The 22,817-nt window shown below is 34.2% G+C and overlaps 1 protein-coding gene across 3 annotated transcripts in view; it reads right to left on the bottom strand.

The window, feature by feature from the left end:
* LOC119637541 (glutamate receptor-interacting protein 1) overlaps nt 1–22,817 on the bottom strand; it is a 92,065-nt gene that overhangs the window by 50,002 nt on the left and 19,246 nt on the right. Inside the window, exon 1 of one of the 3 annotated variants that reach the window (XM_038033614.1) lies at nt 19,629–19,815. The exons of 1 other annotated variant lie outside the window; for it this stretch is intronic. In XM_038033614.1, coding sequence (XP_037889542.1) covers nt 19,629–19,671 — 43 coding nt within the window. In that variant the 5' untranslated portion in view covers nt 19,672–19,815. Of the gene's footprint in view, nt 1–8,153; nt 8,175–19,628; nt 19,816–22,817 lie in introns of those variants that run through there. One more of the 3 variants, XM_038033615.1, reaches the window with a different exon arrangement.

Raw genomic sequence — 22,817 nt, forward strand, 5'->3', positions numbered from 1 at the left:
GCTCTTGTTAAGCAAAGCTAAGTCCGCGCTTGGTTTTATAAAGAGGTAGTCCAAAGAGCTTGATGATCCTTTTATTACGAAAAGGCTTTACATGTGTTTGGTTAGACCCATACTCGAGTATGCCTCAGTTATGTGGTCTCCGTAGATTCAATTGAATCTCTTCAAAAGCAATTCTTGCTGTTTGCCCTTAGAAATTTGGGTTGGGACCCGATTTCCCCTCTTCCACCCTATGAAAATAGGTTGCTTCTCTTGTCTTTACCGTCTCTTGAAAAACGTAGATTTGTTCTTGGGGTTTTCGTCGTAATCAAAGTAATAAATGGTACTATTGACTCGCCTGCATTACTTGGTGGAATAAGTTTTAATGTCCCCAATCGCTTCTCTAGGCACTTTACCTTGATTAAGCTTAGTCAATGCAATTATACTTGTGAGCTGTTTAAACCGCTCAGAGTTGTTTGCAAGAACCTAAATGATGTCTATTACTTATTCTCATTATCGGTCTATTAAGGCAACTTTGCGCGATTTACCTATGTCGTACTTAAACAAACATTTCATTCTTAATATCTTATTTGTTATTTAAAATAATATTGTGTTGTTAACGTGTTGGTTGCCAAGCTTATGCATGTTTGCAATGGCTTAGGAGTTCAATCCCAATCTCGTCCTGTACCGGTTGTGGGTGTGGTTCTATGCTACATGCTTTTTTTCCTTCTTATTTGTTTTATTGTACTTATACTAAGTTTTATTATTAATTTAATATAAGTATTGCTTTAAGTGCCAATTGAACTCGACTATTATTTGTTTAGTTGAGTTTCGCGTATAAGTAGAATTAAAATAAATAAATAAGTAAATAGATAAATAAATAACTCTCACGCATTGATAGGATTGAAGCTCAAAGCTATCGAAATGATAAAGTCAAATGATAATAAAAATATTGCTTCGAATGAATTGAAAGGGATTAGAGTAAAGCGGTGATAACTTTGATTATAAAAGCCGGGAAGAAAATGGTTTTAAGACTGTTTATTATTTGTCAGATAGGTCAACAGATTTAGAATAAAGGAAACACATGTATTTTAAAAGTCGAAATTTTATAGAATTTTTGACATTTCCTTTGTTGATCGCTGATGATAGACTGCGGCTGCTTCGAAGTGTAATTTAGAAAACTGATCCGAACAAATATACGCCAAGTTTCGATAGTTTTTCTCAATTCGCCTACCTTCCATAATTCAAGCACAAAATATCACCCTAATCTGTAAATATATATGTCCATGAGGTATCATTGGATATTTTAATGCATTATAAATAAAATGACACATGTCCCATATGGATAGTAGGTGTAACGTATTGAATGCTAGATAAATTCTTTATTAGATGATTTCTAAAAATTTGTTTAGAAACTATAAGGCGCAATAGTTCTGATATTAGTTAAAGCATAGACGTACGCCTCAGCAAACCTATGCAAGATCGTTTTTAAAATATGTCCGTTCTATTACGATTTGTTGTGAAATCATTGCTAATTTATTGTCAACAGTTGTGCACAAAAATGTTTGAGCACACGCTTGAGCACTGTACATTATACATAATAATAATCTCCATTTTATATTATGAAATGAGAAATGAGCTAGTTTTATTAACGCTTCGTTTTCTCATTTTTGTTTTGCTTGTACATTAACTCTGTGGGAATTAAAAGAATTCCCCCTGTGATTAAATGAGTTACTTCGATAATTAAGAGACTTAACGAATTTTTAAAGGCAGCAGATAAAGGCAAAGAGAGAGAGACAATTTCTAACCAGATAATTGTCGTTTAGAATGGAACATTGAACCGGAGCTATTCCAAAACTAATGTTTGCGACTGTATGCCACATTTTTCATAATTACATGTGTATATAAGGAAAGAAAGATTTAGCAAAAAAAAGAAAATATATTTTTAGCTTCTCTTAGCCATTTCGCCGTAGGACGAATTTTGGATACTATGGGGTGATTTAATAAACTGTACTTGTCACATAAAGCGTATTTGCTGTACTTTGCAAATTATCAATTGATAATGTTTTAAAATTTTGACGTTGTTTCTGATTTTAATGGTTTACATATCATATGTTATGAAATATGTGTATGCTTTTCACGAATATTTTTGGTGAATTTCAGAATGATATCAGCTTTATTAAAGCCTAAATTAATTCACCACCAAAGGATAAAAGTTTGTTTAATTCTTAATTTTTTATAGATTTAGTTACACATGAAACTCAGCTAAAATAAATTAACAGCCGAATTCATTTAACTCTTACAAGTAAACCTTACACTAAATATAATATACTAATTAATATGCTAATCAATATTAAAAACTAATATAAAGTATATAAGAAGAAGTAAAAACAAAAAAATTCAATTAAGTAAATAAGAAAGAAACAAAGCATGTGCACAACTAGTGAAAAGGCACACCTACAACCGGTACATATCGAAGTGCTTGTGAACTTATACGCTATTACAAACATGCAAAAGCTTGGCAACCAATAACAGTAAACAACACCAGTTAATTTTTGAATCATAGTGAGATGTTAAGATTGCAAATTAGTTTAAATACGTTATAGGCAAATCGCGCTTATAAAGCGTACTTGTTTTGATAGACTTTAAAGAATCCGATATTGAGGTTAAGTGATAGACATCATTTAGGTTTCTGCAAACAATTTTGAACAGATCAAACGGCTCATAAATGCGTTTACGTTGACTAAGCTTAATGAAGATACAGTGCCAAAAGATGCGATTAAACATTAAAGCTTATCTCATCAAGTAATATGTACGAATCGATAGTACCATTTATTAACTTAGTTAAGAACGAAACACCAAGAATAAATTTACGTTTCTCAAGAGATGGTAAGGATAATGGATGTAACCTATTTTCATAAGGAGGCAGGGAGGCAAGCGGGTCGCAACCAAAATTCCTAAGGGTAAACAACAAGGATTGCTTCTAACTAGGCAGACTTCTGTAATGTGAGGATCCTTAAACTCTTTGGACCACCTGTTAATGAAACCTAGCGGATACCGAGTTTTACCTAAAGACAGCTCAATGCGCAAACTACAATGTAATCTTTGGTCCAATAGAACTTCTAAATCGATGAACGAATCTACGTTTTCCAACTTGAGTGAATCGATGAAATACTCAGTACTAATTGATATATTCCTTGAGAAAAAAAGCTTTTTGCATTGTTTTGGATTTACTTTTATAAAATTTAATGAATACCATTTAACCTAACTATTTGATTCAAGTTGAAGGTGATACGATCCCAAGAAGAAGGAAGAAGACCGTTTAATATCGTCAGGGTATATTAAAATATGGCTAGATTTAAATGCCAAACTGAGATCATTAACGCATAAATGCTGAATTTTGGGACGCCAGACGTCACGTGAAATTCATCCTAGGTGATGAAGTTAAACAGAACCCTGAATGATCTGTTATGAAGGTAAGAGCTTATCCATTTCACCAAGTACAAAGACAAGACATAGACGCGAATATGAAGTGGGCGCGGTTAATTTTTCCTATTTTTAAAATAAAAGTTTTTAAAGCTGGATTCTGCGGGTCGTAACGGTATTAAAAAATACTTGAATTTCGGTATTCTATAACAGTATCGTCCATAAAATATGCTTTCAAATTTTTGTACATTTATCTGCTATAGTTTATGAGCAATGATTAAAAAACTAAATTTTTATTGTTTTTCTCACTTCAGGCTGTACTGTGATCGCATTCTTCGACCGATTATACCCATTTTCAACACCTGCCTGCAAGAACTTCCAATGTTTTTGTCAAATTTGATGTCGATACCTTCATTGTTGCGGCTAGGAGAATGGTTACAACAGACTTTATACAGGCGGAGGGATGGATATGATTAAATCGATTCACAATTTGATGCTAATCATGAATATAGTTGCTTCGTAGAGTTTCTGAAATTTCCTTTTGGGCGTTGCAAACATTTTGAGAAAATTATTTATCCCTTATCCTTAGATGGGGAGTATAAAAGTATATAAGCGCAGGAAGGGACACTTTGCACAGGGACTAACGCGTAGGCCTTTTATTGCGCAAAATAAAAACAATCGGCCATGCCCCCACGAAGTTACAAGCGATTAAATTGTCTTTTTTTCACTTTTTCCAGGCCTTACGCTCATCATAATCGCAAACAAGGCAGAATTTCTACATTCGTCAAATGAAGATATCTGCCTAAAAATGGGTTAATTCTAAAATTAATATAATAGACACGGCGACCTGGTGGATTAATTTTTTCTAAATATTACCAGCGATATGGATGTCAAAAAGAAGAACTTGGAGAGTAAAATGCGAAAAGCATAGTGGTGGGTATGCGAGATTCGGCCACCGCCAAATATAACTTTCTTACTTGTTTATACTCGTTTAACGTTGTCACTGATTGATGCCTTGAACCAATCATTATAGAATATTTATCACAAAACATGTAAGAAAGCGCAATGCGTATCGTTCATTATTCTAAGGGTGTCACGTTGAATGCATTTAAATAATTCTCTGGTCATACAAAACAAATAAAGCCTATTCTTATCGGTGTTCAGTGGATTCGTTAGGCCTCGTTATAAAACTTCAGCTCACTTCCAACGTAAAAGAGTTTAACTCTTAATTTAGGCTTGTGCCAGAGCATTAAATAAAACTGATTGAGCTGTCAACAACTATTAGACTTATCAGAAATTTTTTTGTTAAGTTAAGAAAGACCGAAAGCGTCACAATTCAATTGAAAAGATAACACAAAAACGGTTGCACCTAGGGTGGAAAAATTAAATAAATTTTTCGTAAATTTTCCAACAAATATCGTTGGAAAACACACTGTCTTCGGTTAAAAAACTCTCTTTTAACAAGGGTGAACAAGGGTGTGATGGGAAAAGCCATGCGTATATAACCAATATTGTTTATCTCACCAAAATGCTTGTGTTAAGCAAGATTGACTACGCTTTGATAATTTATGGCCACAGCTGCAAATCTAATATCAACATCCTTAAACCGGTCTATCACCAAGTCAAGTTGTTATGCTTTTCGGACGACGCCTATAAATAATATTATAATTAAAACTGGTCTCCCAAACTTTAGAAAATAGATTTTATGAGTTGAAAGCTAAAATAATCCCCAACCTTCTTAATTCAAACAAATCTATTCGCGGTGATGGCTTGAGAAGGATTATTATTGCGAAGAAAATTCAAAAGTCACCATCTACAATTGACTATTGTTTGTACGTCGCAAAGGAATTGGACATTCCCTTAATAATTTTCCGCTATTTTGGTGTTAAACCTCCATTTTGACAGACTGCTCTTTTGACATATCGCTGTCTATGCACAAGGAAGAAGATACTCCAAATTACGTCTTCAGGAATCTAATAGCTGAAAAAATCCAAGCATTGGTGAGTACTGGTTGGAATCTTTTATACACAGACGGCTCAAAATCTTTTGGCCTGCCTCCTGTTTGTGCCGTGGTAGATGCTACAGTACACGTTCTTCTCAATCACATATTTCACGAAAGTACTTCAACTTTCTCAACCGAAGCCAGAGCTATCCTTCACACTGCGAACCTTTCCCATAAAAACAAACTCTAAACCGTCATTGTTACTGACAGTAAATAATAATATGATAGCTAAAACAATAATAAATAGGCGCATGTTGCGGTATTATTATGGAAGTAACACTATTCGTTTGTATCTGGAACATATTAACTACATCCATGCGCTTTCAAAGCCTAGGTACGGATTGTAAAAACATTTAGAAATTTCTTTTTTTTTTCAGAAAAAAGCCACGATAAGCCTATAACAAACACAACGAAATGTAAATTATATGTTTATTTATATATTATTATTTATATTATTATTATTACTTCTTTTTGTTTTATTATTATCATATATGTATATATATTATATACATGTGTATATATATCTCGTTGTCTCTGCCTATATTTATAATAATGAGCCAGAATGCTTGGAATGGGAAATTTCCTTTCCAGTTAATGTTTACTGAGCCATTGAGACACATTTCAAATTGTTTATCTGCTTTTGCTTTTTCTTGCCAGCAGTTTTCGACGAAATGCAGATATTTCACAGGTTCTCATTTTACGCTTGTCATGCCTATAAGTTAATGGAATTCGTGATAACGGAAATAATGTCACCTTTATCTGTCCATTCTTATATATCAGCCAGCTTAAAAAAGAAAGTGACGTACTTAAGAAATAAATACTATTTGTAATCTTGTACTAAGAATATTTTATTACTCCACATCCTATATTTGTCGTAATTGGAAATCTAAATTAAGTAGTAAAGAAATAATGTCGAACTTGACTACCTTGCTTAATTTAAGGTAATCTAACACGTCATAGTCTGGATAGACTTACCCTGTTTGTATTAGTTTGGGGAAAAAGAAATCCATTATTTTTATATGAACTTCAGGACTTTATTTAACATGCTTCGGATTGTCCGATTTGGGTCAAATATGCACCGTTTTGTTGTATGATTTGTTGCCATTTTAAAGGTAACTTCAAAATGCCTCTCTCATAGTCCTGGTCTCTATTTGCAAAAAACTCTAGTAGTCGATTTTCACAATCCTCCCTAGATTCCAATTTTTCATCATTAAAGAAATTTTGCAATGCAAGAAAAAGATGATAATCGCTTGGTGCCAAGTCCGGACTGTATGGCGGATGCATTAAAACTTCCCAACCAAGCTCCCGAAGTTTCTGGCGAGTCACTGTAGATGTGTGTGGCCTAGCGTTGTCCTGGTGGAACACGACACCTCTCCTGTTGGCCAATTCTGGCCGTTTCTGGTCAATCGCTATCTTCAAACGGTCCAGTTGTTGACAGTAGAGATCAGAATTTAGCGTTTGGCCATATGGAAGCAACTCATAATAAATAATCCCCTTCCAGTCCCACCAAATGCATAGCAAAACCTTCCTGGCCGTTTGAGGCGCTTCACCGCTGTTTGACCACGATCGTTTTCGCACAGGGTTATCGTATGTGATCCATTTCTCATCTCCAGTCACCATCCGTTTAAGAAATGGGTCTATCTCATTCCGTTTGGCCAAGGCATCGCAGATGAAAATTCGATCCATCATGTTTTTTTCTGTTAATTGGTGTGGCACCCAAACATCGAGCTTCTTTTTGAATCCAGCTTTGTGTAAATGGTTTAAAACTGTTTTATGGTCGATTTTTAGCTCCTGGGCGATGTTACGACTGCTAACAAGCCGGTCAACTTCGACCATTTCTCCGATTTTATCGACATTTTCGACGACCGGCCTACCTGTGCGAGGTGCATCTTTAACATCAAAAATTCCTGAACGAAATCTACGAAACCAAAATTGCACATAATTGGCTGTTACAGTATCGGAACCATAAACACCATTCACAATTTTAGCCACCTGGCTTGCATTTTCGCCTTTGTCAAAGAAAAGCTGTAAAATGTACCGAATTTTCTCTTTGTTCACTTCCATTTTTAACACGCTGTAACTCAGAACTGAATGCACCAAACAAAAAACAACAAAAGAATTTTTTTTACTGCGCAATGTCACCTTTCCAACGAGCATAAATCGGAAATTGTTTGATCGATACTTTACGAGAAATCTATCAGTGCAGCCATCTACCGAAGAAATAATGGATTTCTTTTTCCCCAAACTGTTTATTTTTTCTTTATGCGCCTGTGTGTCTCTTAAAGTATTTTACATTTAAGTACGATATTGAAACCTATTCTGCACTTAGGTTAGGAAATTAAAGCTTTCAAAAGAATGCAAAGACCAGAAATGCGGCACTTCAGTTTTGGAGCACGTCCGAGAGGTTATCAAATATTTTTGAGAACAAAATAAACGCATATAAATCTTACAGAATTTTTTCAGAATTGGACGTAACATTTCTGCAAACGTCTATCGCCCGTTCTCAATCGCGCGAATTTAAACTTTAACACAGTAGCTATTGTTGCATATAAGAGTATAAAGCAATTGCTAATAAAATGTTGTTTGTTATAGGCGTAAGAAATGAAATAATTTTTTTTCGCTCTTTGTATACATACATGCAAATGAACAATCAGAAACAATAAATTGAATGAAAAAATATAATATTATATTTACTTTATGTATGCATTCATAATATCTAATAAAGTTTTATTAAACGTTTTGTCTTTACCTTCACGTTATTTTAATAGTTTAGGGTCACTGCAGGTGAATATTCGTCGCTAAAATAGTTATTAAGCTTTTTATGTTATGCATTTCAAATAATTTTTAAGGAACAACCCTACATTTACTTTGCTACGAGAATCAAGACGAATTTCTCTTTTTAGATTGTATTAGTAATAGTTTTTGACTTCTCCCTTTCTTTAAGTGGCGTACCCTCAAATATATCGTTGCACGTAAAGTATTTGAGTGCTGATGTAATTAGTTAGGTTAGTTTTATTCAGATTATAATGGTCTTACATTCTATTCTGGTCTTCTGGCCTAGTCTACAAGAACTTGCTTTATTGGTTAGCTGCTCAAATGATCGAACAAAGTTAATTGAGCTTATGATTTTTTCCCATTTTGGCTCTTCTCTCTTCACTGGCATTAATGTCCATACAATTAATTATGTTTGTACTTGGGCATATATCTAATTTTTGATAATGATTTAATATTAAGAATTGGTTTAATTATTTCACTCTCCTCATCTTTTACATATCTAAATTTTCTTAAGATTTTCTTTACTTATTTTACAAAAACAAAATAATTTCCTGTGTATGGCACATATCATGAAATTTTGAGTGATTTTAAGAAATATTAAAAAAAAAAATTTTAAAAACATTTTTAGTTCCTACGCAACATACCCAAACGACCACCAAAGAAATAATAAGAGAAATTCAAGCACAGATATCGTTCTCATGCATTTGTTTATTTGTAAACGTATTTTTACATATATATTTTGCGTAATACGCTGTTACGGCTCATTTGAACATCCGTTTAGTAACATATATTAAAAAAAAAAAAAACCAAAGACTAAGAAAAATTTGTTAAAAAACAACACAAATAATTTAAGAAAGACAAATCTGTAAAAGAAAAGAATATAACAATCGCTTTAAATAGTATGCTATTCAAAGATTTGTTTAGTTTCGAATGTTTAAGCAAAATATAGGCAAAAAATTGCACCATATGAGATTGAAAGCCTATTAAATTTTTCCAACGAAAAACAAGCGTAAGCACGGTATGTAAAATAATAAAAATTGTACTTCACTTAAGGATGTATAATTCTGGTATCTACCATCTGGTATTCACCATTTTCCTGGCGAATGAACAATAGCAGTTAAAAAGTTTAAATAGAGTTCATATAATTAGAAGCTAACAATATCATATTAAATATATGAATTAATTGTCATTCAATTTCCGTTTGTTGTTTGCTTAGAAATAACAACGAAGTACTTTTGACATTGTTCCCACTTTTGCACTGATTCTAAAACAGAATACCTCTCTAGCTCAGGAGATAATACTTCGGTCAATAAGCTCCGGGAATAAGTTACATTTTTTTTTTTTTGCAAAATTCACTTTTTCAACAGTGATATAGTCAGTCCAATGATTATTCGATATTTCCATGCCTTCTTCGTAATACATTTTATTAAGCCTTTCAAATACGCTTTCGTTTTCCCAATGGCTTGATAATTTATTGTTCCTTGCAGCAGTATTTTGAGACTTGCAAACGGATAATACTCACTATAAGGGAGAATAGGTCGACTGAAGAAAAAGGTTAAAGTTAAATACATGCAAATTTTGCCATTGTAGACACCGATTTATTCTAATGTGCGTACACGCGACACACATTTGGAAAAAGTAGTTTCTCATGCCCAAATTTTCATGTGAGATGGTGAACACATAGCGTTTTAGTATCTTTAGAGTCTGATTAATCTTTTGAGACTTCACCATTGGTTAGCAAGATTAATTTTCACGATTTGATCGATAGATTTTGGTCGTCGACGAACTTCGGCTTTTTTGGAAGCCATAGTGTCTCGTAAACAAAAGGTCAAAATTACATGAAATTTAGACAGACGTCGTTTAAGGGTTATCACTTTCTAGAAACAATATAGATATTTTATTATTAGCATGTCAATTCCGGTAATTAATAATTGATGTGTTGTATGCAGTAAGAAAAAGACAAGCAAGAATCCAATATTTGATTTACGGAAATTGTTTGTTAATTGTCAACTGATTGTGGGTATGTCAGAAGATTTTATATAGTCATGGTATATACGGAAAAATTCGTATATTTGGCCGGTTGTTTTCCTTCATAGCTGTCATTTATTTATAAAAAAAAAAGTGGTTGGCTATAAACACAATATTCTTAGCCAACCTATAAATCTAACCTTAGGTTGATATAATCAGATAGATAAATGTTATCCATCCCCTATAAATTCTCAAATACACAAAGTAACAGACACGTATTTTATTTGTCGTTTATACAGCACCGCGTATTACAAAAACAGAGCGACCTTAGTCAATCTCGCAGCAAGCGTTTTTTAATATCGTACAAGCCTGTGTCCGCATCAACCCAGTGATAATTCCCATTGTATATTTGACAAAGTATACAAAAAATATTGTGAAGGACGCAGTTAGTGAGCAATAACGTAATAGGCATATAATGCCTAGTACCTACCAGGGCCATTAAAAGAGATATTGTCTAGCAAATAAGCAGAGCGCATATCCTTAGAAAGAGTATCTACAGCTTGGCCATAAACAAACCGCTCATACATTGACATCTTTTCTTTAAAGTTTGAAGGTCGACTAAAGTTAATCTGTGTTCACACGGACGAAGAATGCAATCTAATTTCCACTCTATTTTGATTTGAAAGTTTTTTTGCACTGATTCAATTGCATCGATATCACATCAGTAGGTAAGACCTCAAATAACTGAACAGTATCTTGGCCTAACTAACGGCGTATACAATCGTTCAGTTATGTAACCATCATCAACTCAACCTCTTCAAGAACCCCAACAGCGATTTGGCTGCATGGAGAATTGTTTGCAAATGTCGATTAAATTTTAACCTGAAATCAAAAACCACCCCAAAGTCGTGTAATCAGCGATGTAATAATTGGGGGGCAGTCGCGCCACAAAAAAAAACATATTTTTTCATTTTTGTAAATTCAGAACCAGTCGGGCACCAAGTGGTCATCTTATACTTATCAGTCAGTAATAACACCGTTTCTGCAGTGGACTCTAACGAGTAAAGTATTTTAACATCATCTGCGTGCATTAGAATTCTAGCATTACTAACACAAACGGGCAAGTCATTTATGAATAGGCCGAATGAAAGAGCACCCAAGTGGCCCCTTGGCGAACAATAGACGAAAGGAAAACACACAAAGAAATAGTTGTGTAAGCAGTAAGCTTTAACTTCTACTTGTAAGGTAGGTCTCAAACTAAGAAACTATACTTCTTGGGAAGCTAATAGAATTCTATTTATAAATTAGAAGCCTACTAACTCTGGTAAAATTCTTGGAAAAGTTCGTATAAATCGAGTTTAATTGCTTCAATTAAGAAAACGTGCGACGTAAATTACACGTTAAGTAAGTTGACCATATGCTGGCAAACTGTTCAAATTCTCATAGATATTAAAGATTCAAATATCTTAACTAAAGCACTTAATTTAGCTAATTCTCTATAAATTTGAAAATCTTTCCTGCATTTTTAGGCAGTGACGTAGTACAACTGGTCTAGATATACGCTAATTGCGTGCTTATGAAGTCAGCACATGATCAAGGAATCGAAGTCGAGAGACTGAGAAGTTGAAAACTGGAAGAGAATTTTATCCTCAAGAGCGAAGAAAGAACTCTATACAATATAAACGAATCCATACAGTACCGTTATTATGCAAAGGAAAATTAACATTTGAATACGATTTATTAAAGCAATCAGCAAATAGATCACGTACTTTAGGAGTTTTAAAGCATTTAGATCTCTTGTTATACATAAGGGATGGGTAACCCTTTACTTTACGCTTTGAACTTATAAACTTGTAAAAATTTTTGGACCCGCTAAACAGTTGATTTCTTATATTTAAGATATAGCTAAAATTTACTGTTTAACGAGTGAAATTCACGTCTTGTTCTGAGTGGAAAATCAAGCATGTTCTTTAATGCAAAAAATATGATATGATTGTGGCAACGTTAAATATTGTAATCCTTCATTAATATTAAACAGCATATCCAACATCAACGGGCAGGGGTTGTAGATCTCTTCCGAAAACTCCATTTATACGGGTACGATGATGGAGAAAAGCAATGAATTGCCCGCCAACAACCCAGGACACTAGCGAGAGATTATAATCCCTAGGACAAGAAGCTCGTCATCTGGCTTTAAACAGTTCATAACTCACTGAACACATTGGAGGTGCCTTATGAAAACCAAAATATCAGATGAGGTGGGAATATAGAAGCATGTGACGAATGCCGAAGTTCCATTAAGTTGCAATCGTGCACAAATATCCCCAACATTTTAACGACAATTAAGACTTCACCGCTTAGCGTATCTTCTCTATACTGTCTGTATATCTAGTAGCCAAATCACAGAATTTCAGAATCATGGACACATGATTTGAACCACGTTTCGGTAAATACCATTACATTATATTCAGCTCCATAAGATGAATTATAATTTTGATTTCAAAACACCAACAGTTAGAGAAGAGATAAGGCAGCGTTCAATTTTTTGAAGCTTTAAGTCCACTCGTAATAACACGCATTTACAGGTTGATGTCAGCCGTTTTCAGAATGGAAATAATTTCGGAATATATCGTCTTATATCAGCCTTCGCCATCGTAAAAAATGCAAGAACCAAACAAATGAGCTACAATATGGGCAAATAGATTAATAATTCTACTCCGATACTATCTATATCCCAATTATACGTTATGATATTATATATCAAAGAAAGAAGTAAGAAAATGCAGAAACCTCTTTTTCTCAGGGAAGAAGCCCATTAATATAACGATTCACCTAAGTTGGAAAACTTAAAGCTGTTCATCGATTTAGAGGTTCTATTTGACCAAAGATTACGTTGTAGTTTGCGCATTGACCTCTCTTTAAGTAAAGCTAGGTCCGCGCTAGGTTTCATTAACAGGTGGTCTAAATAGCGTAAGGATTCTTACATTACAAAAATCCTGTACATGTGTTTAGTTAGATCAATACTTGAACCTCTTGCCTCTGTTGTGTGGTTTCTGTCCCATAATTGGTATATGGTTTGCATTGAATCCTTTCGAAAGCAAGTGTTGTTGTTTGCCCTTAGGAACTTTGGTTGGGACCCGCTTGCCTCTCTGCCTCCTTATGAAAATAGGTTGCTTCCATTATCCTTACCATCCCTTGAGAAACATAGATTTATTCTTGGTGTTTCGTTCTTAACTAAGTTAATAAATGGTACTATCGATTCACCCACATTATTTACCACTTGTAGCTGATACCATTCTGAAATTTACCAAAAATTTTCGTGAAGAGCATACACATATTTCATAATATATGATATGTGCACCATTAAAATCAGAAACAAAGTCAAAATTTAAAAATATATTCAACTGATAATTTGCAAAGTACAGCAAATACGTTTTATGTGACAAGTATAGTTTATTACGTTACCCCATAGTATGCAAAATTCGTCCTACGGCGAAATGGCTAAATTTTTCTTTCCTTATGTATACATATCGTTATAAAAAATGTGGCATACAGTCGCAAACATTAGTTTCGGAATAGCTTCGTTTCAAAGTTCCATTCTAATCGACAATTATCTGGTTAGAAATTGTCTCTCTCACTTTGCCTTTATTTGCTGCTTTTAAAAAGTATAAAAGATTTGGTCGCGACCGAGTATAACTTTCCTACTTGTTTTACTTGAAAACAAAAATGTTCTTAGTTTACGTAGCACCGCGGACATATTTTTATACCTATTTCGTCCATTTGTAATACCAACTTAAGTGCAACAACTTCCAGGTAATAAACTGGCGAATAGGAAAACATATGGATGGATGGGTAAACAACTCTAGATCGATTTAGTGTTTCACAGCGATTAACAATGTATGCACTTTATGGGTTCTCTGAACCTTCTTTTACGCCGTTCCAGACGTTTTCTTATCGTTTCATTTATTCTAGTCTATAAGTACAGAGCAAAAACACTGTTAATTTTTTTCGGAAAACAGAAATTTTCTCACCTTACATTGGGTGGTAAGCGTGTGTCACGGCCCATTTTTTCCATATTGGACAGCGTGCAAGAACTTTCAATAATTATTCCAAGTTTGAAGCCGATAACTTCATCTTTGCAAACAGAATAATCTTTATAACATACTTAAGTCGATTGAGAATTTGATGTTGATCAAAACTATGTACATCTTATACGTTGTCTAAACCGTCCTTCTGAGAGTTACAAATATTTTGAAAAAATATATATGTAGCTCCGTCGGCAATAGTTATAAAAAGGACTAGTTTTAAGGGAAGGAAAAAGGAAAGTCTCAAGGAATCATGAAATCATCACAATACACTGGGTGCTTCACGTTTCCTAATGTGGACGAAGAAAGCTTCAAAGTCCAATTACTTAGCAGTGGTAAGGTACTTGTTAGGTGTCTTTGCTAGTTAAGTTGCAATTTATCTACACACATTTTTAAACCTTGACGTTATCTTAATGCAAAACTTCATCGCGAATCAGTTGGAAATATTTATTGTTTAGTTATTTGACTGAAACCGACTTGGAGGAAATGTTAAATTCACAGCCCATTGAAGAGGCTTCAACAAACACTGTAAATGAAAAATCTTAGTGAAGGTTTAAGAATGGCAAATCAGTTTCGCGATTTCTTTATGAACATTGATCCGTCTATGGAACGAAGTTTTATTTTTAAGGGACAAATTGCTAATGCGATTGCTGCGTATCAGTCTGAATTGAAGGAGGTTTGAAAAACTGCCAAGCAAGAGAAAATTACAAAATTCTTCAAACCATTGCCTAAGCCTTAAGATCAAAACGTCAAATCAAAACGTTCAAAAACTTCAATCAAATTGATTTTTTTATATATTTGATTTTTTTTATTTTGTTACCTAGGAACGTATCCCCTAAAAATCCAATATAAATTACCATGTAAATAGAAAACCTTATACTAGTTGTTTTAAAACTGGTAAACAATAAAAAAGAAGAAATAAAGAAGAATAGTAATAACAAAGTAAGTTTAAAAATAAATTGAAAAGTTAAAAACAATAATCCATGTATAAAGAAATAAAAAGGGAGAAAAAACAAAAAAAGGAAAAAAGCATCTACACAGCTAGCACAAAAGCACAACCGCAACAAGAACAGATCCAGGTTGCAAGTGAACGCCTAAACCATTGCAAACATGCATAAGCTTGGCAACCAACACGTTAACAACACAATATTATTTTAATAAATAAGATATTAAGAATGAAATGTTAGTTTAAGTACGACATAGGTAAATCGCGCATATTAAGCAAAGTTGCTTTAATAGACATTAAAGAGTCTGATAATGCGAATAAGTCATACACATCGTTTAGGTTTCAACAAACACCATTGAGCGGGTTAAACAGCTTACAATTATATTTATATTGACTAAGCTTAACCAAGATAAAGTGCCCAGAGAAGCGATTAGGAACATTAAAGCTTATTTCACCAAGTAATGCAGGCGAGTCAATAGCTCTATTTATTACAGTGATTAAGAAGGAACGTCTACGTTTCTCCAGAGAAGATAAGGACAATAGAAGTAACCTATTTTCATAGAAGCGAAGAGAGAATTGCTTTTGAACAAATTCAATTCAATCTGGATAGCATCATACACGAAGGAGACCACACAACAGAGGCATGTTCAAGTATAGGTCTAACCAAGCACATGTGCAACCTTTTCGTAATATAAAGATCATCAAGCTCTTTGGACCACCTCTTTATAAAACCAAGCGCGGACTTAGCTTTGCTTAACAAGAGGTCAATGTGCAAGTTAAAACGTAATCTATGGTCAAATAGAACGCCCAAACCTGTGAACTTATCGACGTCCTCCAACCTATGCGAATCAATGAAATACTGAATAATGAATGACTTTCTTCTTGAGAAAGAAAGCTTCTTACATTTATTTAGATTTAGTTTCAGAAGATTAAAAGAGCACCATGCAACCAAATTATTCAACTCACTTTGAAGGTGATGTGATTGCGATTCTAGAGAGAAGGAAGAAAATAGTTTCACATCATCAGCACACATTAAGATCTGACTGGAATTAATCACCGATGTGAGATCATTAATGTATAAATTAAATAAAATGGGACCTAGGTGGCTGCCTTGAGGTACGCCAGGCGGCACGGGGAGTTCAGCCGAGGTGATGAAGTTAAACAGAATCCTGAAGGATCTATTGTGCAGATAAGAGCTTATCCATTTCACAAAATAGGGAGGGAAGCCAGAGGCTTCGAGTTTAAAGATAAGTAAGTTATGGTTAACCAAATCAAACGCTTTGGTAAAATCAGTGTAAATAACATCTGTGCGAGAGCCACTAGAAAAAGCCTTGAAAACATGACAAGTAAACTCTAGCAAATTGGTAACCATAGATCGCCCTTTCCGAAAGTCATGCTGGTGTGGGGAAATGTGCGAATTAATGGCAAGTGCCAAAGGCTAAATCACAATTCGCTCAAACAGCTTAGGCAAGACTCTCAACTAGGCTATGGCTTTGTAGTTCTCAACAAGTTGTCTACTTCCACTTTTGTGAATGGGAATAAGAAAAGTACTCTTTCAACACAAAGGGAAAGTAAGTAAATGCAAAGGCCGGTTAAAAATCTTAAAGATAACGCTACATAACTCGACAGGGCACGATTTAAGTACACCTGATAGAATTTCATCAGGTTCAGGCGCACAACTCTGTTTTAGAGAGCTCAACTCTTTAATAACGTAATTTTCAGAAATAACCAAACTGAGAATTGAAGCCAGATTAGTTATAGGATATGGGTAGTTTGCTGATAAATCGGAATTAGTCAAAAAGTTTCGTCGGAAATATTCAGCAAAGAGATTTGAAATTTCAAAATCAGAGCCATGTGTGGAAAGATTTCTTTTCGAATTAACAAATTTAAAAAAGTATTTAGGATTAGCAAACAGAGAGGACTTAATGAACTGCAGATATCTGCAATAATATTGGTGATTGAGGGAGTTAAATCTATGCCTTGCCTTTTTGAAAATTTTTTGAAAAGCGTGTTTTTTCTGTTCCTTCCCGTAATATTTAGTTGTCTTATTAAACCATGGGGACAACGGCTTCGTGGACGGGACTGATAAATTTAATATATTGTAGAACGATGATAGTAAGCTTTCAATTGTTCCAGTTGAGAAATCAAGCATAATATGTGAAAGATGAGATTTTAAATTTGAAACTTTGATTTTATGAAAATCATAAAATTTATTTGAAAAAGTTGGATTTGGAACATTAAAACAGTTCTACGAACCATCATGCTTTTGATGAAAAGATATACACCTTGCCGGATGATATGGATCCTCAGGTAAACTAAAAGGCGGACAGCAATTTACACTAATATCAGGAAAATTGGCAAAGCAAAGATCAAGCAGTCTACCATTGCAATTAGGGGTACCATTGTATTGAACTAAATTATGGTCAAATAGTTCATTAAAGAATACAACAGCTCTACCAGATGTTGAGGTAGGAATCAAACAGCCAGAACTATCACTTTAACACCAAGTGACTTGAGGCAAATTGAAGTCACCCAACGGAATGACTATATCGGTAGGTTTAGATTGCTTGGCCACTTCACAAATGAGGCCGGCCTGTTTCTTATATGCAGAGATATCCGAATTTGGGGGAATATAGGAGCAGGTCACGTACAAGTGTTTATTAGGAAATTTTGCTGGAATGGCGATAAATTCAACGTCGGGAGTAGTGGGAAACTCAATTAAATAGAAGGGGACTGTCGCAGATATGACAATTAACCACCACCATTGCGATACAATCGATCATTTCTAAAAACTTGAAACGAATTACGGAAAAGTTCCGACGAATGTAGATCCGGCTTTAACCATGTTTCAATGAAGACCAGACAGGAAAACTCCGTGCTCACTAAATTTAGGAAGGTAGAACGAATTTTTGAATTCAGGCCCCTAAAATTTTGATAAATGAGAGAAAATGAGCCTGAAGAAATATTTCATTTTTTGAGGGAGAGGGAGCTATTGCATTAGCATTACGGGGTCAATAAATTTATATGTCATCCACAGGTGTATCAGGTGGCAGTCTTGACACAAATATTGCCTTTCTGGGAGGAACTGCCTTCAAGCATATGTCATCTGTACTAGGAGCAGCAGGGTTCACGTACGGGTAGTTATGAGTTGGAGAAAATATAGAAGGGATAACCACACTTGCACGTGCAGCTTGCACGACGTGCTCAGTTTGGCGACCAGCGTTTACACTCGAACAGTCTGGAGGAGAGGACGATTTACTGTTATCATTATTAGTTTTAGGTGATGGCGACTGAAAAGATTGAGTGACATCAGTGGGAGGAGATACCTTTGCAACTTCAACATGGCTCAAGCCAGAAGGACTTCCCGATTTTTTTGCAACTTTTATGTTACCGACCGACTCAGCCGTAGCAGAAACGCTAACATTCTATGTAGACTTTAAAGAATCGCTAACTTGCACCAACGAAACGGATTTAGGAGAACTTAGAGGTGACGAACCACACGCTACGCTACGAGTTGAAACTTTGTTAGCTGGAGAGGAAGATGACTGCGCAATATAACGACACTCATCAAACCTAGTGTTGATTATTTCAAATTTCTCCCACAAAGAGCTGCGATTTTTGCTCAAATCTGAGAAACAATTTCTCGTCTCCGATAATACCAGCACACTTTGCATGAGAAAAACGATCACACTGTCAACACGAAAGGAATCATTCAGATTCAGGGCCTGTTTTTGCAGGACAAGATCTAAATAAACAGTCCATGTCCAGTGAGAACAACAAAAGGAGGTTACGAAAAAAAAAAAACCAAAGAACAAAAAACTAAAAGATTCCACGGCACAAATTTTCAATAAATTAAAGCGAACTTCTCACTTTTTTCGCGCTGTAAATATAGAGCGAAAGCAAAAGAAACTGTACACAAAGATTAACAGAAAAAAAGAGAGACTTTTATCAAGAGCTCTAATTGTCGACTGCACAAAACCAAAATAAATTTTTTGCATAAAAGATTAATATAATTCATATAAGTTAAATTCACCTTTTATTTTTTAAAGATTTTTATAATTTAGTCATGAATAAAGCCAAAAAGCTAAGAAATACACTAAGAAATTGAAATATTAATTGCGCAGAATTAAAACGCGACTACAACCCGCACGCAGAGTTGTCAAACTTAAACATAATTGTATCTTTCTTTATACCTATCCTTAAGGGATGGGGTGTATATTTATTTTGTCAAAAATTGAGAACGCCTTTGCCTTCCATGTTTTTTACTCTTTCCTCATAAACTACAGAGACACACAATATAAATTTCCACAAAAATTTTTCTACAAAAATAGAAAGAATTAGCCACGCCCACCACTATAATGGAGCATGCAAATTTATATTTTTCAATCTCTTATAGGATAACTGTGATGGGCATAAAGGATTCGGTCACAACTGAATATATTTTACTTACTTGTTATACTTTCATTGGTGTTTGAGTTATTTACGTATGTCATGCTGTCTCTTGCTACTGTCGTTTGTTGTTGTTATTCCTTTACTAGTAGCAATGCCATTTGAGTTTTTTGGGTTTTCCTGAAGACATTCGCTACATAATGTGTTGAAAGATAAACGGTTCGTTTAAACATATGCGTGTTTAGGTTATTATTGCTAGACCATCTTAACGTAGTCACATTTCGTTCAGGTAGAGTCTAAAATTTCAAGTTGAACGATATTACGATTTCAGTACAAGTCTGTACCTGACATGGCTCCGTAAATGCTCTTGATAAGTTTCCTTTAAACTTAATAACGTTGAGTGCACTTTAAAATTAACTTATTGTTTCTGCAAGATATTAAAGTTTAAGCTTGAGTAAAGTGTTAAGAGTAGTTTTCAAAATCTATTGAAAGTATGTAAGCACGTGTATATGTATATTTCTTTGTTAATAAAATTCTCAAATTAATTGGTTCTATTAAAAACAAAAAAACTGTTACTGAAGTTCATTGAATATCGAATAATACAAAAAACTTGCATTGAAATGCTGTAAAACGAGGATTTTTAGAAAAACAAAAAACGATCACAATGCGAGGCGCATTAAATTATGGGTAAAAAACCAATAACTTCCAATGAATGAATGATTAAGGGAATGAATAGAAAAATAGAACTATAGATGTTGCTTTAAAAAAAACAAACAATGAACTCATGAGTGATGAAGTTGAAGACAAAATTCTCATAGCATGCCCATAAAATAACGAAACATTATTTATAAACATTATTTATAACAATGCTCATCATGAAGGAAAGGTTTTGGTTGCTTAGATGAGAAATAATAGCCCCTCTCCCATCGTCATTGTAATCACTGCTTTTTACAAATCTGCTTATTCGGCGTGTTAATTCTCTCAAAAGACAAGCAGAAATTATGTTTTCCATATCTCAAAAGACGTGTGCATCTACGGCGTAACAGATAGCATAAAATATACGCATTCTTTACGGGGACGAGTTTCTACACTGATACAGTCGCTTCGTCTTTATCGTTTTTTCTGCTGTTAAAGAGCTAAGGATCAAAAAAATGTAAGTGGAAAGTTGAGGCTTGGCATCGTTGACGTCCATAAGTTAAAAATTGGTCTGATCTACCCACAACCACGTCGACAGTAGGCACAAAATTATAAGCTACAGTCAGAATTATGATTGTGATAAATGAGTACGCATTCGACAAAAATGTACAGTTACTGAAGAGATGATTCAATGAATGTTGAACAAGCTGCAAAATCGTCTATAATTGGAATTATTAAGACTGCATGACGAGCTGAACATAATTTTCGCGTTTCCCATTTCTAAATGTGATTATTTGTTGTCTACGGTTAAGGCGTTTAACTCATGTTAAAAACATACATAAGTGCAACATTAAAAAATGTTTGCGCCGTTATAAAAATCCAAGATCAGGCTTTCTTCAGCTCGATCATAAAATGCTTTTAGTTAAGGAAACACCCATATAAATACAAATGAAGGGCTATATAGACACAAATGAAGAGCTGTATAGAATACCCTCCGCACTTATTAAAATACTATGCACATATAAAAAAACAAGATGACAACATCGTATACATTTAATTAACATGTGTCCAAGAAAGTTCACATAAAAAGATCATGGCGTGGCAATAATTGCAATGACGACCAAGCAGAGTCGGACGAAAGAAAAAGGAAAAGCATTAAAACTGTATGCAAGGAAGCATTTTATTTATACCAAAACAGGAAAAAGAAAAGAGAGCAAACGGAGAACACACATTTAGGTGAATTTAGTTAAACACGTAGTTAAAAAATGCGCGTTTCTTCAGTTTAATCTCAACCGTTTGACTTTATTGCTTATGTACGACATTTATACCTTACTGTATACATTTCTAATATTTGTCGTATATTTTTAGTTTGCGGCGTTGAAATTATGGTACATACTCCTGTGCATTAACAAGACATGAAAAAAAGAAGACAAAAAGTTAACTCATACCACAGTCCGCACATATAGAGATGTTGGGTAAAACAACGTAATCGTTGTGAACGAATTTTGAATACTCACCGCATCAAATATGTAAAAGTCTCGAACGTGGCAACAGAGATGATGTGTAATCGTCGAGTGGTGGATTACGTGAAACCGAAAATCCTTTAATCAACTTATATATAAGCACTTGGGACTTTTTGTTTAGCTGCCGATATCCACAATTGTTTTCTACAATTTTTTTTTTTTTGTTTTCCATTTTGCAGTGTCGAAAATGTTTTAAATTGTGAATTTAATAACACAAGTGATACGTTCCAGCCCTTTGTTCCAATTTATTTTCAAACAAAAAATGTAATTTGGTTAAAATTGTACGACAAGTGTCCGATTTCAGCTTTCACACTCTGTAAAAGGCCAACAAGCGAAAGCTAAAAACAAATAAATCCACAGCGAGTGATGGCCGAATAGATGGACGTAGGCAAACTGATTCGGAGTGACATGCTAATCAAGAGCGTAATGTAAACTATGTTCAAGGTTTACATTTTTTTTTACGAATATCTTCCATATCGGACGGATTCACACAATAAATTGACGAGCAAAGTGATGCGAATAAACCACTTTCGAAATTCATGCTTTCAACAAACTTAGTATTACCTTCAAATATTTCAACAGTAGATATAAAACTAAAGAAAGATACACTTAAAAATTTCACTTCTTTGCCTTATATTTCATTTTAATGTTCAAATAATATGAGGAGGACTGAATTTTTTTGTATGGTCTCGTTTTGAAAAATCCAAAACAAAAAGGCCTTTCTGTTGAATAAATATAAACACAAATTTAATGTATACATAAAAAGCGTATAGCGGAGTACGCCATCATTGCATTTCACTTTAGCCCTATCATAGTGCGTATTTGTTACGTACATTTACATACTAGATCTAGGCCACATTTCAAATCGCGTCTGGCATATGGATTTAGCATTATCGTCGTTAACATCATCAGTTGCTTTAGCCAAACTAAAAACATATTATCGGTAAGGTCGCTGTGCTTGTGTTTATGTACATATTTTTATATGTATCTTTGTTGTATTTGTTCACTTAATGTCACAGTCCAATATTGTACTTGCTGACGATGTTGCTGCTGTTTTTTCTTCTTTTTTGTTCTTAATGACACTCATGGCA

The sequence above is a fragment of the Glossina fuscipes genome, unplaced genomic scaffold, assembly GCF_014805625.2.
Source record: "Glossina fuscipes isolate IAEA_lab_2018 unplaced genomic scaffold, Yale_Gfus_2 60, whole genome shotgun sequence".
Classification (NCBI taxonomy): Eukaryota; Metazoa; Arthropoda; class Insecta; order Diptera; family Glossinidae; genus Glossina; species Glossina fuscipes.